The sequence below is a fragment of the Trachypithecus francoisi genome, unplaced genomic scaffold (genome assembly GCF_009764315.1).
Source record: "Trachypithecus francoisi isolate TF-2019V2 unplaced genomic scaffold, Tfra_2.0 Lachesis_group4, whole genome shotgun sequence".
NCBI lineage: Eukaryota > Metazoa > Chordata > Mammalia > Primates > Cercopithecidae > Trachypithecus > Trachypithecus francoisi.
In genome coordinates, this window is record NW_022681469.1 from 27,480,804 (window position 1) to 27,500,301 (window position 19,498).

Here is a 19,498-nt window from a genome sequence, read left to right on the forward strand (position 1 = left end):
CCAGCCTGGGCGACAGAGCGAGACTCTGCCTCAAAAAAAAAAAAAAAAAAAAAAAAAAATATTCCCATCAATCCCCAAAAGAAGTAAAACCATATACTAAAGACAGAATAAAGTGGGACCTCAATGTTTCATTCCTATACATGATACTTTTTGAAACTGCAGTTTAATTTCTCCTTTGGTGAGGCCTAATCTTGCTACTCAGGGACATACTTGATTCCATAAAGCTATTCACTCTTAAGAGCCACTGGATCGACCGACACTTCTTTTAATACGAGTCTGCTTTAGCATGGTGGCGGTCAGCTTCATACAACACGGTTTTGGAGCAAATGTACGCACTAGCCAGATGCAGGTTCCCCACATTGCATTCCACAGCACCTCCTCAGAAGATATGTACCTCTATCTCTCATAAAAAAACTGACCTGTGGGAAAGTGCATCTGCCATACCTTGTTTTTTAATGAAAAAATATTTGAACTGTTCACAAAGTCTGGTCTATGTGCTTAATGAAATGCCTGTCAGTTGTATACCACTGGACAACCACAAACCATCTCTTTAAAATATCAATATCCACAAGCAGATATAGAGAGACAATGTGTATAAAAATAAATGAAAGCAAAGCTCTGGAAACCCAGCCTCCTCTCTCAAAAGAAAATACTACAGAGATAGCACAAGAGAAACGGGAGCCCTGGTTCTGCAGAGCTCTTCTGGACAAAAGAGTCATTTTCTCCTAAAATTGCTATGAAGATATTATTCACTACTCGATCCCTCCTGCTGGTCATTTTTAGAATGGCTCTTAAAGGTTCTGAACTATTGTCTCCTCAGTTTAAGGTTTCTGTGACTCAAAGTCAGATACTACTGTAATATCTACTATAAAATATATCATTACAGAAATATTATATACCAACCTCAGATAGGTGCTCGGGTCAATCTCAGGTTTCATGTTTAGTTTTATGGTCAAGAGTGCAAACTTGAGACCTCAGTTCTGCCTACTGTTTAACGTAACACAAAACAAGTCAACACAGACACAGATATCACCTTAACATACATCAACTGTCCTAGAGAACTATACACTTGTTAAGAATGAAGTAAAGAGGTAAACAAGTGACACCACTTACACGCAGTTGTGTGATGGGAGGTGAAGTGAAATGGGAAGGGAGAAGGCAGGTCAAATGACCAACAGCAACAACATTCTAAATACTTGTAGTGCTGAATCTGTTAATAGTGCTTATTTCCCCCAATTAAAAAAAAGAAATAAAAATCTGAAAGGGTAAACTGCCTAATTTTTCTTTTATACTCATTAATTCTTAAAAGATAAAGTAAGAAAAATATATATATATATTTAACTGGAAAGTATACCAATTTCACTTTATTAGCCTAATTTAGGAATAGGATGAGGAGAGTGGGGTTGAGGTCAGGCATGAAGGAAGAGGGTAAAAACTTGTGATGGTTAAGATCCCTTCAAAACTCTGGTGCAGTCCTCAATCACTGCAGCTTTACTGTCAGTCAGTGGAGCTGCAATCCAAAAGATGGAAAATCGACTCCTGTTTTCCATTTCTGTGTCCAGTGACTCTTCAGTTACAGTGTGATGAGGTCTACCAGGTTGCCTTTAGGAGGAGTCATGCTGTCAGGAAAGAAATTTACTAAGGTGTCAAAGAGCTGAGTTCTTTGAGCATAGGTGTGATCCACATCAGAAAAGCCTGGTGAGGAAGATACAAAGAAACATCCATTGTGTTTAAAACATGTAACAGAAAAACTAGTTGAGACCAGCAGCAATGTATTTTATAAGGGAGACATCAAATCAGGCTTCAAAACCAGGCAGACACTACTGATCTGACCCCAGTTGCTGTGGTGTGACCTTAGGTAAATTAATCAGACTTTCTGGCTTTCAGACTTTGCTTCCTCAGCTGTAAATATGTGACAATCCTGTTTACTTCATACAGTTATTGTGCAGATTAAATGTAGTTACATGAAAAACCTCTAGCAGAAGGACTGGCAATTTAGTTACTAAATAATATTGATCTCTCTTCTCTTCCTTACAAGGTCTTTCCTCTGCTGGTCCACTGAGGAAATTCCACTTGTCTTTTCTGACTTGTTAATGCTTCTGAACCACTAAGAAGTTTTTTGGTAATAAAAATATAATAAAATCAAAATGAAAGGTCTTTAGAAATTAGTCTAAAATCATCAATGTCTCTGAGACAGCTGGAAGTAGTCTCAGAGAACTGAGTGATAACACAGATGACTGAGGGAAAGAGATACATGTACAATATGTAGAATGGTACCTGCACGTAATAAACACTATACCTTTCTGCTACTATGTACCAGGCCCTATGCTAGGCACACATTATGTGAGGAATAGGGCAATAAACTACTTCTATCCTGATAAATATCAGAAAGCGTATGACATTTTTAAAAGGTAGGGACTGTTAATCTAAAGGATTTTCCCCCTAACCTCTAATAAACATTCAACGATCAAGTTCATTCCAGCTAAAGGAACATTCAGTGAGATGCTGTCTTCATCAAGTGGTTTATCTCAGCTGCTTCAGATTTCTTACATACAAATGAGATATTTAAGTGATAAAATAAAATAAATAATTTCCCCTATTCCTGAAATAGCTGAGACATGAGAGCACTGCTGAGTGCCATGAGAAACAGAAACAGAGCCATCAAGAGTTATGTATGCCATGGTGTTCAGTGACTGCTTTTCATTCAACTTAGAGAACCATTTTAGGTCCAATCTGTTTTAATCTTGTAGAAGAACAGGAATAGACCATAACATTGCCAAGGATACCAGTTTCCTGGAAGGAACATAAACAATGCCTCAAGAACAGCACATTCCTTTTTATTTTTTAAAAATATACTGTTTTAAGTTTGAGGAAAATGTTTACTTGAGATGAGCTTGAGTTTAACAAAGCCCACTATCGGATCATGGAAACGAACGGAAAGAAATACTTCAACATATTAACAAATGTTATCTCTGCGGTGAGATAAGAGTCTTCCTTTCTATTTTATGCTTTTTTAAAAAATTTTCAAATTGTTTCTTTTTCAACTTTTTATTTTGAAAAATTTCAAACTCACATAAAAGTTTCAAGAATTGTGCAATGAACACCCTATATAGCCTTCACTTAGATTCATCTCATCAATTGTTAAAAGTTTCACCAAATACGTTCTCCCTCTCTCTTTCCCTGTGTGTGTACCCCACTGAAAATCTTTTTGCAGAACTATTTGGGAGTAAGTTTTAGACAGCTTTGCCCCCTATATGCTCAAACTAATTTCAGCTAAGAACAAGAACAATAACTTACATAATCAATATATATTAAATTCATGAAATTTTAACATTGATGTCCCAATAATACCAGTCATTTTTCAGTCACTTTTTTACAGTCATGTTTCCTACTAATCTAACATCCAATCCAAGATCACATACTGAATTTAGTTTCCAATCTCTCGAGTTTGAAATAGTTCCTCTGCCTCTCTTTGTCCTTTATGACACTAGTACTTTTGAAGAGCACAGAACACTTATGAGTGAAATGTGTTGAAGCTGGGTTGCCTGATTGTTTCTTCATGATCAGATTCAGTTTATGCAGTTTTGGCAAGAATACTACAGAAGTGACACTGTATGTCTCAGGGCATCATCTCAGAAGGCATGTGGTATCAGTTTATCCCAATACTGATGATGTTAACTTTGATCATCTGCTTAAGCTGGTATATATGCCAAATTTCTCCAAGGTAAAGGTGTTCTTTTCTACCTTTGTAATTAATAAACTATTGATAGGGAGACAGCTTGATGAGACTGTGTAAATATCCTGTTCTCCAACAGCCCTGCATCCAATAATTTAGCAATCATTGATGATTCTTTCTAAAACAATTATCAGTTATATGATGGTGATTTTCTAACTCTACGATTCCTTCTACAGTTGTTGACATTCTATTGTAAAGAAGAGCTTTTTCTTCCCCTCCTCCCATTTTACTTATTTGTTCACATCACTGTGTACTCAGGGATTCTCTCTTGTTCAATATGTTATACTCATTACTGTCATCATTCATTCCAATACTCATACTGTCCCAGATTTGACCAATGAGAGCCTTTTTGAGCTGGCTTCTGTGTCTTTTTGAAATACACCCATTATTTTTGGGGTACCTTCTTACTTTCTAGTATATGTCCAAATTCATCCTTACACAGTTCTGGAGTCCTAATTCCTTTTAGCTGTGACTATTATTTAAAAACCAAGCAAGAACAGCTGTGCTAATTGCCAGGGTGTCACTGTTTCTAGGCCTATGCATACATACCTATCATATGCATACATTTTTTTTACAATATTATAGTTCATGCTTTTATTGTTAATTCTAATTTCTTAAAGCCCCAGAGGATTTAAGAAATTAATCCTTCTCTTATCCCATTCCACATCTCCTTTCTTCCACCAAGAAAACTCTCTCAGCAACATCGTATTTGTTCAACTTAAAATACATAAGAGTTCTAGATTTGCTATATATGTACCACTACCAACAAAAACTCAACATTACTTTGCTTTTATTGTTTTTAGACTATACCCCACTGAAAGTATACAGTCTAAGCACTGTACTAAAATGGCTTAGTTCTCTCTTTTATGTTCTGAATATGTAGAAGTACAATGCTGTGTTATATTTTTAAAATAAGATATGGATTCTGTAATGCTACTCTAATAAAGTAATACCATTTTCTTGAGATAAAATTATCTAAGAGGGAAAAAACACTGAGTTCCTGTGTGGTAGGTACTTTAGGTATGATTATATTTCATTGTCACAAACACAATGAAGTATTATAATATCCAGTTTCAGATGAGACGACTTTGAGAGCTTCAATAATCTTAAAGTTATTACTATTTTTGTTCTTCATCTACCTCTTTTACACAGAAAGAGATTCAGTAATTCAATGAAGTCACACAGCTAGGGAGGGAAGAGATGGAATGTGGAACCCATGTCTGTCTGACTCCAAAGCCCTTTATTTTTCATTAACTCATAGTCATTAAGTGCTTAAGTGGTAGGGCAATGTACTAAGCTCATTTAACTCTCAAAGGCACATCTTTTATTTTTATTTACTATTTACCTATGAGGAAACTGAAATTTACACTATCATTAGATGAATGGTTAAATTATGGTAGAACCCTATTATGAATAATTATGTATCACTTCAAAAGGATACAACTGATCTAGTGCAGCTTCATAAAAACATCTACAAGCCACATGATTAACTTTTAAAAATTATGCTGCAGAATATGTTTTTACATTATATAATAAATTTAAACAGCACATACAAACCTATATATTTATATGGGTGTGTGCATGTGTATATATAGTTGATCTTGATCATTTACACATTCCATATTTGTGAATTTGCCTGTTTGCTAAAATTCATTTGTAACCCCCAAATCAATACTTGTGGTATTTCTGTGGTTATTACAGACACATACTAAAGTGGCAAAATATTTGAGTTACCACACGCACACGTCCCCAGCTGAGGCTGAACTCTGTGATCTCTGCTACTTTCTAGTTTCGGCTCTTACCATCCACAACAGCCCTTTCACCATCTGTTTGGTACCACATTTTTGTGTTTTTGGTGGCTTCACTGTTTAAAATGGCCCCTAAATGTAGTGCCAAAGCGCTGTCTAGCATTCCTAAGTGCAAAAAGGCCTTGTGGGGAAAATATGCATGTTAGATAAGCTTGGTTCAGGTATGAGTTAGAGTGATGTTGACCATGAGCTTAATGTTAGTGAATCAACAATATATATTAAATGAGGAATCTTTAAACAGAAACATACATAACATATGGTTATATATGATCAGTAGATAAAAGTTGTGACCAGAGGCTTGTAGGAACCTAACTCATTATACTTTGTTTTTTTTTTTTTTTTTTTTTTTATTTTTTTTTATTTTTTATTATACTTTAAGTTCTAGGGTACATGTGCATAACGTTTATATCATGTATAACTCCCCAATGCAATCCCTCCCTCCTCCCCCCTCCCCATGATAGGCCCCAGTGTGTGATGTTCCCCTTCCCGAGTCCAAGTGATCTCATTGTTCAGTTCCCACCTATGAGTGAGAACATGCGGTGTTTGGTTTTCTCTTCTTGTGATAGTTTGCTAAGAATGATGGTTTCCAGCTGCATCCATGTCCCTACAAAGACGCAAACTCATCCTTTTGATGGCTGCATAGTATTCCATGGTGATATGTGCCACATTTTCTTATCCAGTCTGTCACAGATGGACATTTGGGTTGATTCCAAGTCTTTGCTATTGTGAATAGTGCCGCAATAAACATACGTGTGCATGTGTCTTTTAGTAGAGTAATTTATAATCCTTTGGGTATATACCCAGTAGTGGGATGGCTGGGTCATATGGTACATCTAGTTCTAGATCCTTGAGGAATCGCCATACTGTTTTCCATAATGGTTGAACTAGTTTACAATCCCACCAACAGTGTAAAAGTGTTCCTATTTCTCCACATCCTCTCCAATCTATTGTTTCCTGACTTCTTAATGATTGCCATTCTAACTGGTGTGAGATGGTATCTCATTGTGGTTTTGATTTGCATTTCTCTGATGGCGAGTGATGACGAGCATTTTTTCATGTGTCTGTTGGCTGTATGGATGTCTTCTTTTGAGAAATGTCTGTTCATATCCTTTCCCCACTTTTGATGGGGTTGTTTGTTTTTTTCTTGTATATTTGTTTGAGTTCTTGTAGATTCTGGGTATTAGCCCTTTGTCAGATGAGTAGGTTGCAAAAATTTTCTCCCATTCTGTAGGTTGCCTGTTCACTCTGATGGTAGTTTCTTTTGCTGTGCAAAAGCTCTTTAGTTTAATGAGATCCCATGTGTCAATTTTGGCTTTGCTGCCGTTGCTTTTGGTGTTTTAGACATGAAGTCCTTGCCCATGCCTATGTCCTGAATGGTACTACCTAGATTTTCTTCTAGGGTTTTTATGGTATTAGGTCTAACATTTAAGTCTCTAATCCATCTTGAATTAATTTTCGTATAAGGGGTAAGGAAAGGATCCAGTTTCAGCTTTCTACTTGTGGCTAGCCAATTTTCCCAGCACCATTTATTAAATAGGGAATCCTTTCCCCATTTCTTGTTTTTGTCAGGTTTGTCAAAGATCAGATGGCTGTAGATGTGTGGTATTATTTCTGAGGACTCTGTTCTGTTCCATGGTCTATTTCTCTGTTGTGGTACCAGTACCATGCTGTTTTGGTTACTGTAGCCTTGTAGTATAGTTTGAAGTCAGGTAGCGTGACGCCTCCAGCTTTGTCCTTTTGACCTAGGATTGTCTTGGCAATGCGGGCTCTTTTTTGGTTCCATATGAACTTTAAAGCAGTTTTTTCCAATTCTGTGAAGAAACTCATTGGTAGCTTGATGGGGATGGCATTGAATCTATAAATCACCTTGGGCAGTATGGCCATTTTCACGATATTGATTCTTCCTATCCATGAGCATGGTATGTTCTTCCATTTGTTTGTGTCCTCTTTGATTTCACTGAGCAGTGGTTTGTAGTTCTCCTTGAAGAGGTCCTTTACATCCCTTGTAAGCTGGATTCCTAGGTATTTTATTCTCTTTGAAGCAATTGTGAATGGAAGTTCATTCCTGACTTGGCTCTCTGCTTGTCTGTTACTGGTGTATAAGAATGCTTGTGATTTTTGCACATTAATTTTGTATCCTGAGACTTTGCTGAAGTTGCTTATCAGCTTAAGGAGATTTTGGGCTGAGACGATGGGGTTTTCTAAATATACAATCATGTCATCTGCAAACAGGGACAATTTGACTTCTTTTCCTAACTGGATACCCTTGATTTCTTTCTCTTGCCTGATTGCCCTAGCCAGAACTTCCAACACTATGTTGAATAGGAGTGGTGAGAGAGGGCATCCCTGTCTTGTGCCAGTTTTCAAAGGGAATTTTTCCAGTTTTTGCCCATTCAGTATGATATTAGCTGTGGGTTTGTCAAATAGCTCTTATTATTTGAGGTACGTTCCATCAATACCGAATTTATTGAGCGTTTTTAGCATAAAGGGCTGTTGAATTTTGTCAAAAGCCTTTTCTGCATATATGAGATAATCATGTGGTTCTTGTCTTTGGTTCTGTTTATATGCTGGATTACGTTTATTGATTTGCGAATGTTGAACCAGCCTTGCATCCCAGGGATGAAGCCCACTTGATCATGGTGGATAAGCTTTTTGATGTGCTGCTGAATCCGGTTTGCCAGTATTTTATTGAGAATTTTTGCATCGATGTTCATCAGGGATATTGGTCTAAAATTCTCTTTTTTTGTTGTGTCTCTGCCAGGCTTTGGTATCAGGATGATGTTGGCCTCATAAAATGAGTTAGGGAGGATTCTCTCTTTTTCTATTGATTGGAATAGTTTCAGAAGGAATGGTACCAGCTCCTCCTTGTACCTCTGGTAGAATTCAGCTGTGAATCCATCTGGTCCTGGACTTTTTTTCGTGGGTAGGCTATTATTGTTGCCTCAATTTCAGAGCCTGTTATTGGTCTATTCAGGGATTCAACTTCTTCCTGGTTCAGTCTTGGGAGAGTGTAAGTGTCCAGGAAATTATCCATTTCTTCTAGATTTCTAGTCGATTTGCGTAGAGGCTTATAGTATTCTCTGATGGTTGTTTGTATTTTTGTTTCTGTGGGGTCAGGGTGATATCCCCTTTATCATTTTATTGCGTCTATTTGATTCCTCTCTCTTTTCTTCTTTATTAGTCTTGCTAGCGGTCTGTCAATTTTGTTGATCTTTTCAAAAAACCAACTCCTGGATTCATTGATTTTTTGGAGGGTTTTTTGTGACTCTATCTCCTTCAGTTCTGCTCTGATCTTAGTTATTTCTTGCCTTCTGCTAGCTTTTGAATGTGTTTGCTCTCTTCCTCTCTAGTTCTTTTAATTGTGATGTTAAAGTGTCAATTTTAGATCTTTCCTGCTTTCTCTTGTGGGCATTTAGTGCTATAAATTTCCCTCTACACACTGCTTTAAATGTGTCCCAGAGATTCTGGTATGTTGTATCTTTGTTCTCATTGTTTCAAAGAACATCTTTATTTCTGCTTTCATTTCGTTATGTACCCAGTAGTCATTCAGGAGCAGGTTATTCAGTTTCCATGTAGTTGAGCGGTTTTGATTGAGTTTCTTAGTCCTGAGTTCTAGTTTGATTGCACTGTGGTCTGAGAGACAGTTTGTTATAATTTCTGTTCTTGTACATTTGCTGAGGAGTGCTTTACTTCCAATTATGTGGTCAATTTTGGAATAAGTGCGATGTGGTGCTGAGAAGAATGTATATTCTGTTGATTTGGGGTGGAGAGTTCTATAGATGTCTATTAGGTCCGCTTGGTGCAGAGATGAGTTCAATTCCTGGATATCCTTGTTAACTTTCTGTCTCGTTGATCTGTCTAATGTTGACAGTGGAGTGTTAAAATCTCCCATTATTATTGTATGGGAGTCTAAGTCTCTTTGTAGGTCTCTAAGGACTTGCTTTATGAATCTGGGTGCTCTGTATTGGGTGCATATATATTTAGGAGAGTTAGCTCTTCCTGTTGAATTGATCCCTTTACCATTATGTAATGGCCTTCTTTGTCTCTTTTGATCTTTGATGGTTTAAAGTCTGTTTTATCAGAGACTAGGATTGCAACCCCTGCTTTTTTTTGTTCTCCATTTGCTTGGTAGATCTTTCTCCATCCCTTTTTTTGAGCCTATGTATGTCTCTGCATGTGAGATGGGTCTCCTGAATACAGCAGACTGATGGGTCTTGACTCTTGATCCAGTTTGCCAGTCTGTGTCTTTTAATTGGAGCATTTAGTCCATTTACATTTAAGGTTAATATTGTTATGTGTGAACTTGATCCTGTCATTATGATATTAACTGGTTATTTTGCTCATTAGTTGATGCAGTTTCTTCCTAGCCTCGATGGTCTTTACATTTTGGCATGTTTTTGCAATGGCTGGTACCGGTTGTTCCTTTCCATGTTTAGGGCTTCCTTCAGGGTCTCTTGTAAGGCAGGCCTGGTGGTGACAAAATCTCTAAGCATTTGCTTATCTGTAAGGATTTTATTCTCCTTCACTGATGAAACTTAGTTTGGCTGGATATGAAATTCTGGGTTGAAAATTCTTTTCTTTAAGAACGTTGAATATTGGCCCCACTCTCTTCTGGCTTGTAGAGTTTCTGCCGAGAGATCTGCTGTTAGTCTGATGGGCTTCCCTTTGTGGGTAACCCGACCTTTCTCTCTGGCTGCCCTTAAGATTTTTTCCTTCATTTCAACTTGGTGAATCTGGCAATTATGTGTCTTGGAGTTGCTCTTCTGGAGGAGTATCTTTGTGGCGTTCTCTGTATTTCCTGAATTGAATGTTGGCCTGCCCTACTAGGTTGGGGAAGTTCTCCTGGATGATATCCTGAAGAGTGTTTTCCAACTTGGTTCCATTTCCCCCTCACTTTCAGGCACCCCAATCAGACGTAGATTTGGTCTTTTTACATAATCCCATACTTCTTGCAGGCTTTGTTCATTTCTTTTTCTTCTTTTTCTTTTGGTTTCTCTTCTCGCTTCATTTCATTCATTTGATCCTCAATCGCTGATACTCTTTCTTCCAGTTGATCGAGTCGGTTACTGAAGCTTGTGCATTGTCACGTATTTCTCGTGTCATGGTTTCATCTCTGTCATTTCGTTTATGATCTTCTCTGCATTAATTAGTCTAGCTGTCAATTCTTCCACTTTTTTTCAAGATTTTTAGTTTCTTTGCGCTGGGTACGTAATTCCTCCTTTAGCTCTGAGAAGTTTGATGGACTGAAGCCTTCTTCTCTCATCTCGTCAAAGTCATTCTCTGACCAGCTTTGATCCGTTGCTGGCGATGGGCTGCGCTCCTTTGCAGGGGAGATGCGCTCTTATTTTTTGAATTTCCAGCTTTTCTGCCCTGCTTTTTCCCCATCTTTGTGGTTTTATCTGTCTCTGGTCTTTGATGATGGTGACGTACTGATGGGGTTTTGGTATAGGTGTCCTTCCTGTTTGATAGTTTTCCGTCTGACAGTCAGAAGGACTGTCTGTGGTCTGTTGGAGATTGCTTGAGGTCCACTCCAGACCCTGTTTGCCTGGGTATCAGCAGCAGAGGTTGCCAAAGATAGAATATGCTGAGCAGCGAGTGTACCTGTCTGATTCTTCCTTGGAAGTTTCCTCTCAGGGATGACTCCACCCTGTGAGGTGTGGGGTGTCAGACTGCCCCTAGTGGGGGATGTCTCCCAGCTAGGCTACTCAGGGTCAGGGACCACCTGAGCAGGCAGTCTGTCCGTTCTCGGTCTCAACCTCCAGTTGGGAGATCCACGGCTCTCCCCAAAGCTGTCAGACAGAGTCGTTCGCCTCTGCACCGCCCCGCTGCTTTCCCTATTGGACCTCAGCTGTGGGCTGTCCCCAGAGGTGGAGTCTACAGAGACAGGCAGGTTTCCGTGAGCTGCTGTGAGCTCCACCCAGTTCGAGCTTCCCAGCGGCTTTGTTTACCTACTTAAGCCTCAGCAATGGCGGGCGCCCCTCCCCCAGCCTCGAGGCTGCCTTGCGGATAGATCACCGAAGACGGCTGTGTTAGCAGTGAGGGAGGCTCCGTGGGCGTGGGACCCTCCCGGCCAGGTGTGGGATATATTCTCCTGGTGTGCCTGTTTCCTTAAAGCGCAGTATTGGGGTGGGAGTTACCCGATTTTCCAGGTGTTATGTGTCTCAGTTCCCCTGGCTAGGAAAACGGATTTCCTTCCCCCTTGCGCTTCCAGGTGAGGCGATGCCTCGCCCTGCTTCAGCTCACGCTGGTCAGGCTGCAGCAGCTGACCAGCACCGATTGTCCGGCACTCCCTAGAGAGGACCCCAGTACCTCAGTTGAAAATGCAGAAATCAGCGGTCTTCTGTCACTCGCGCTGGGAGTTGGAGACTGGAGCTGTTCCTATTCGGCCATCTTGCTCCGCCCTGTTGTTGTCTATTCTACTTTGAATAATGAGAACCAACTGCATCTATGTCTGTGTATACGGTTGTGTGTGTGTAAAGGTGTATTACATATAAGTGATTATACTTGAGGGTAAAAGACAGAGATTGAGGAAAGTTGTTTAAGGAGAATCCTAAGCTTTATATGTAATCAATGTTTTTTTTCTAGAAACAAATAAAAAAGGGGTGGGGATCTAGGAAACTCATCAATAGCACCACAACTACTTAAACGGCACTGCTAGGACAAAAAGGTGATACTGATTCTAAACCTCATGCTCCTAATCACTATGTTTATCTTACTTTATTTTCATAAATAAAGTAAAATGGAAAGAGGATGTAACCATTTGAGCAGTGGAAACTGGTAAAGCTCAGTGAGAGGTAGCACATTTAGTGGTTTAGAGAAGGTGTTCTGAAGTCATACTGACAGGGTTTTAATCCTGGTTTTGCCATTCACTAGCACTATGCCTGGGCAAGTTACTTTAGCCTCTCTGCCCCCTAGTTTCTCATATACAAAAGGGGATCACATAGTAGCTACTTCATAGGGTTACTGTGGGGTAATCATGAGTTAAGACATGCAAAGTGCTTAGAAGAGTACCTGGTCCCATAGTAAGTGCTCAATAAATATTAATTAGCTATCACCCTATCACTAGTAGTATGACTGAAGACAATGACTGCTCTAAAAATAAAGTAACCTATTAGGAATAATTTTTTATTTTTAGAGATGGGGTCTTGCTACATTGCCCAGGCTGGATTCAAACTCCTGGGCTCAAGAAATTCTTCCATCTCACACCACCATGCCTGGTTAGGAACATACTTTTAATTTATCATCCTACACGTAGCTGGATTTTCCTACTGTAGTAAAGGAGAAATAACATGAATTCTTTTTTCCTAGCATACACATTATTAAATGTACACTTATTTTCTAACATTAAACTTCATATTTGGACTGTAAACTTCTAAAAACAGCTGTAAGGACCAAAAAAGGACAAACCTGGGCAAGACAGTGAGATCTCCTCTCTTCAAAAGATGTAAAAAAAGAAAAAAAATTAGCTCAGCGTGGTTGTGCACGCCAGCAGTCCCAGCTACTCGAGAGGCTGAGGCAGGAGGATTGCTTGAGCCCAGGAAGTCCAGGCTGCAGTGAGCCACGACTGCACCACTGCATTCCAGCCTAAGCATCAGAGCAAGACCCTGTCTAAATAAATAAATAAATAGGTAATATGCTTTAGAGACCAGATTTTTCCTACTTGTCACAAACCTTGCTGAAAATAAGTTTAATTGTTCCAATTCATACTTTCTAGAAATAACATACAGCTCTTAAACTTAGCAAAGCGACTGAGTTCAATCTTACAAGTGCCTATAGCCACCAGAAGCTCTAAAATCAAGATCCTTGGAGATTTTCTCTGAGGTCACACATTTTTCCAAAACTAGGATAATATCACCTTCCATCTTTCCGATTCTTTAAAATACTACATACAATATTAATACTTTTATTTAATTCTCACTAAGAGATGAACGTAAATTGGATTATTTCTGGAGGGAGTCATTCAGAAAGTTTGGCTGAGGTTTTTTTTTTTTTTTTGCAGACCTTAGAAAATGAAATATTCATTTATACAGTGAAAGGTATAGTAAATAATCCATTTTATTTATTTATTTATTTTTTTTGAGACAGAGTCTTGCTCTGTCGCCCAGGCTGGAGTGCAGTGGCCAGATCTCAGCTCACTGCAAGCTCCACCTCCCGGGTTTACGCCATTCTCCTGCCTCAGCCTCCCAAGTAGCTGGGACTACAAGCGCCCGCCACCTCGCCTGGCTAGTTTTTTGTATTTTTTTTTTTAGTAGAGACGGGGTTTCACCGTGTTAGCCAGAATGGTCTCGATGTCCTGACCTCGTGATCCGCCCTTCTCCGCCTCCCAAAGCGCTGGGATTACAGGCTTGAGCCACCGCGCCCGGCCAATAATCCATTTTATTTCTATTCTAATTGGCGTAAATATAAAATAGTCTGACAGAAAATAAATAAGAACAAGAACCAGGAACTCTAAATAGGCATAAAACCTTATGAAAAGTACTTCTTGTTTATAAATAGTAAATCAAATTTCTCATTATTAAAATTAGCATACAATCTGAATTTGCTCCTTATCCAAATTCACCAGTGTTACAAAGGTGACTTTTTTTTTTTGAAAAATACAGACAAGATTCTGCTATGTTACCCAGGTTAACCTTGCACTCTCGGGCTCAAGATGATCGTCCCACCTCGGCCTCCAAAAGTGTTGAGATTACAAGCATAAGTCATTGCACCTGGCTAGAAGATCACATTTTTAAGGCAGTCAATATTAATGATACCCTGAATGGAGCATTACTGCTTTACTGTGCTTAAATGTCTTCCAGAATTATTTAATTCTCTCAGCAATTTGAGGCAAGTACTCCCATTACCTTCATTTTACAGATAAAGAAACTGATAATTAGAAAGTTTAAGTAACTTGCTCAAGACCACTTTTAAGAGATCCTGACTCTTAACCACCATCTCACATTCCAATATCCTAATCACTAGGCTATACAACCTTCCCTCAGACAAGACAGGAAACAACATCCCACAGGAATTTTCCCTGCTTGTATTTTTCTCTTTTTGTGTTTGTATTGTTCTCAGTACATCTGAGGTTTGTTTAGAATCCAAATAAACTATTCCTGACAAAATATATTAGTTGGCAGTGAACAGGACAGAGTCAAAAGAAAGGAAAGGAGTTAAGCTGAAGGTAAAATATTTGCTGACACCACCCTACTTAATATATTTAAATTGCTGCCAAGAAATTCTTGTTCTAAAGGCTAAAAATAAGTCAGTTAGATACAATTTAGTGCTATCCACTAATAAATAAAAATAATGGGCCTGGGCTGTGGTATCAGACATAAGGCACACAATCATTCAAACAGAATATATACCAGACCCCCAATTCATGTATTGAAATTCTATCCATTTCATATGTTAGAATTCAGAAGAGCATGAACTTTCCAAATTAATGCTTACACCTAGGTTCTCCAGCTCACAGAGTGGGGATTTCTAGTAGCCTAAGGACTTCAACTCGAGTGTATGAATAGTGGTAAATCATTATCTAAATTCTTAGGAGAACCTTCTGGAGTCACGTTCATAGCAGTTTGCTCAGTCTAGTCCTGAGGAATCCTACATATTCTGGAGTTAGAACTTAGGACTGGAGTTGCCTTGATCAGTCGAGAAGCCTCAATCACTCGCTATGGATAAAGGGCAAGACCTCAAGAACACCTCTACTTTTTCATCCCAGTGAAAAGCACCAGAATTATACATACTCTTTTTTCTTTGAGGTACTGTTCACTTTTGAGAGAGAAAAGGTCAAATAATGAAGAAACTAAATTGAGATCCCAAAGTGTTAATTTATTCCAAATAGAAAAAAAGGTATTTATATTATATACAATGGAAAATTTCAATACTATTGCTCAACTCTAAGGCAAATAATAACTGCACCAGCATCAATGGGATTAATATGCATTCACTGACCACAGGAAAGCTGGGAATTTCCATACTTCAAGAATATTATCTTGGTAAAAAAATGAAGCTACTAGTAAGTTATCTGATGAAAATACCCTTGAAAATTCACCCAAGTAAAGGTCTGGGTTCTGCAGACTACCCACTTTACTACAGTCTTGGATTTTTTTTTTTTTTTTTTTTTTTGATGGAGTCTTGCTGTGTTGCCCAGGCTGGAGTGCAATGACATGATCTTGGCTCAATGCAACCTCCCTCTCCTGGGTTCAAGCGATTCTTCTGCCTCAGCCTCCTGAGTAGCTGGGATTACAGGCATAAGCCACCGTGCCTAGCTGATTTTTTTTATTTTTTATTTTTAAAGACAGAAGGTTTCTCTCTCTCACCTAGGCTGGAGTGCAGCAGCATGATCTTGGCTGACTGCAGCCTCTACCTCCTGCACTCAAGTGATCCTCCCATCTCAACCTCCTGGGTAACTAGGACTATGGAAGCACACTACTACACCTGGCTAATTTTAAAATTTTTTTTGTAGAGATGAGGTCTCACTATATTGCGCAGGCTTGGCTCAAACTCCGGTGGGCTCAAGCATCAGCATCCCAAAGTGCTATGATTACAGGTGTGAGCCACTGTGCCCGGCCTACAGTCTAGTTAATAATTCATTAATACTAAATGACAGTATTACTAAATGAAGACTAAAGTGTCTGAGAAAAACTTGAGTTTCAACTAGAAGTTATCTTGAACAATTAAGATAACAAAATTCTCATTTTTAGGAAAGAGATAATCTATCTTCTGTGCTCCCAAAAGATTGCCTACCCCATAGCTATTCTTCTGGCGACACACAATTCCATAAAGAACAAACTGAGAAGAAAGACTATTTAATCAACAAGTATTATCTCATAGTATGTATCAGTAATACAGCCTACATTCCAAGGTAGTGCTATACAAATTATTTTGACTGTGCTTCTATTGCTATCTGTTTGCATACTAACACAGCAATCGGTATAATAGCCATTGCAAACTGAACTGATAAATGATACCTGAAAGTAACTTTGTAGCAGGTTATTAGAAATTTTGCATGATACCCTGAAACTTCATTTGCTCATCTGTTTGAAACATCTCACCTGATGTTTCATGTAATAGAAACCGAGATCCAACCTTTCAAATGCTAGGGCATCTAGCTGGATAAACTATACTGCAATACTTACCTAGAGCTGTAAAATCTGAACCAGATTTGAATAGAGCTGATGCCAGGAGCTGAAACTGTTTAAGAAAGAAAGAAAAAAAAAAAAAAAGAAGCAAATTAGCTGGCTAAGTGTGCTGAAGGAAAATAACCTTCTATAACTTTGACGATTTATCAGTAACTACATATTTCAGAATATGTGTGACACAGGTCTATTCACCAAATAGTGGCAAGAAGAACACATTCAGATTACAGAATACAATGACTTTTCTATCAGGCTGCTATTATCATTTTCCAAAATACTGGGCCATTTCCTGGAATTATTTTATTTTTAAAATGTATTAAAGTATGTATTTATTAAGGAACAACAGCACAATAAAATAAAAAAGAAAATTGTCATTTGAATCTAACACATATGATCAGATTGGTGCCCTGGGCCCTGTTACCGAATTTTTAGCATATACACGTTCTCATCTCAAAATAAACGTAAGCCACTGTAAAATACCTGATGTCTCAGCTGTGTAAATCAAAATCTGAGAAAAAAAGCATGTATAGACCATTTCTAAATTACAACTTAGCTTGAGATTCCACAATTACATATAATCATGTTGTTAAAACCCAAAGGCCTTTTTTAATGGATATAATGTTGTAAATGATGCTTAGATTTCCAGGCTGTCAAAGTTAGTTTAAAACAGACAATGTAATTTAACAATGAAGAAATAGAGTAAGACAAAACTATTGCAACATTAGCAATTTAACAAACAGGCACAAGATAAAAAATCTGGAGAACTATTTATATTTATCTTGAATGAGAATGCAGGAAAAGAGGCAAACTAAAGGAATGAATTAAAGCAGACAAACTCCTCAATGGAGCTACTTGGCACTTCCCAAGACCTGGGCAGTTAATATCACCAATTCCTCAGGATATATTTCACATCTATGTTTGTAGTCTTTAACATTTCAGGTATTAAATCATACCAACATTTGTAAGCCCTGATGAATGGTCCTTTGAAGATCAGAAATTGTACAAATATTCCATAGGCATTCATCTAAGCAAGAGTTATGAAAATGGGGGGTAAAAAGAAAAATTTAAAAATGCATAGAAGTTCTTTATATATTCTGGGTATCAGTCCTCTGTCAGATATATCTACTGCAAGGATTGTTTAGTCTGTGGCTTGTCTATTTATTTATTTATTTTTTGAGGCAGGGTCTCGCTCTGTCACCCAGGTGGGAGTGCAGTGGCGTGATCATGACTCACTGCAGCCTTGCAGCCTTGACCTCTTGGGCTCAAGCAATCCTTCTGCCTCATTTTCTGATTTTTTTTTTTTTTTGGTAGAGACGAGGTCTCATATGTTGCCCAGGCTGGTCTCAAACTCCTGGTATCAAGCAATTCTTCCTCCTAGGCCTCCTCAAGTGCTGGGATTACTGGTGTGAGCTACTAAATCTGGCGATATCTATTTATGTTTTTAATAGTCCTTTAATGAGTAGAAATTTTAACTCTTTTGAAGTCCAATTTATCAAGATTTTTCTTCAACAATTACTGCCTTTAGTTCACGTCCAAGAAATCTTTACCTGTCCCAATGTTGTGAAGATAATCTCCTGTTTTCTTCTCAAAGCCTTATTCTTCTGGATTTTATACTTAGATCTGTAAGCCATCTTAAATTAATGTTTCAGTAAAGAGTGAGAAAGGTTTGAGATATCCAGTTATTCAGTAGCATTTGTTAAAAACTTTCTTTTCCCCGTTCGACTTGGCACCCTGGTCAAAAAACAACTGACCACATATGTATGGGTCTACTTCTGGACTCTATTCTGTTGTATTGATCTATTTATCTATCCTTAAGTACCACACTGTCTTGATTACTGGGGCTTTACGTAGAGTCCTGAAATCAGATAGTATAAGGCTTCCAATTTTTTCAAAATTGTTTTAGCTAGTCTCAAACCTTTGCATTTCCATGTAAATTTTACAGTGGTTTGTCTATTTCCTCAATGACAACAACAACAAAAACCAAATTTACACTGCATTAAAATAAATGCCAATTTGGGGAAAATGGGCAGCTTTAAACAATTTTTATCATTTCAATCCATAAATATATCTCTTCATTTATCAAGGTCTTTTTAAATTTCTTACAACAGACTCATTCTACCCATTTGATATTTCTGTTGCTAATATAAACTATGCTTTTCATTTTCTAATTGTTCTCTGCTAGTATAAAAATAATTGCTAATAATAACTTTCTTTTTTTCTCCTGACCTTGTATTTTTGTCATCTTGCTAAATTCACTTGTCCTAGTATATTGTTTTGTAGACACCATGGGGTTTTGAATGTACATAATCATGTTACCTACAAATGCAAGCAAATTTACTTTATCCTATCCAATCTATATGCTTTTTATTACTTTTTCTTTATTACACTAGCTAGTGTAATTCTGGTAGAATGTTGAATAGAGAGGCTGATAATAATTTCCTTGTCACAATCTTAGGGTAAAGGGTTTAATATTTAACAATTAAGAATAGTCCCAGCTGTATGTTTTTCACAGGTGTCCTTTAGGAATTTAGATTCAAAAAAGTTTCTTTTTATTCCTAGTTTGCTAAGAATTTTTATTCTGAATGAGTCTGAATTTTGTTAGATGCTTTTCTTCACTTACTAAGATGATCTATGGTTTTCCTCCTTCAGTTAACATGGTCAATTACACTGAATTTTTGTTTCAAATGTTAAACTAGCCATATATTCCTAGAATAAACCACTACTTAGTCATAGTACACTAACTTTTCAATATATTCCTAATTAACTAAAATTTTCATAAGAATTTTATATTTATGTTCATGAAAAATATTGGTCCATGATTTTCTTCGTTT

The 19,498-nt window shown here is 37.9% G+C and overlaps 1 protein-coding gene across 4 annotated transcripts in view; it reads right to left on the reverse strand.

Annotated features, from left to right (window-relative positions):
• Positions 1–436: 436 nt before the first annotated feature.
• The window catches only part of MKLN1 (muskelin 1), a 392,713-nt gene continuing 373,651 nt past the window's right edge, over positions 437–19,498 (reverse strand). For 2 of the 4 annotated variants that reach the window (XM_033194310.1, XM_033194311.1), the window contains 2 exons: positions 16,668–16,722; positions 1,325–1,695 (listed from right to left, as the gene is read on the reverse strand). In XM_033194310.1, the coding sequence (XP_033050201.1) occupies positions 1,574–1,695; positions 16,668–16,722 (177 nt within the window). In that variant the 3' untranslated portion in view covers positions 1,325–1,573. Of the gene's footprint in view, positions 1,696–16,667; positions 16,723–19,498 lie in introns of all 4 variants that reach the window. The other 2 variants (XM_033194309.1, XM_033194308.1) reach the window with 2 other exon arrangements.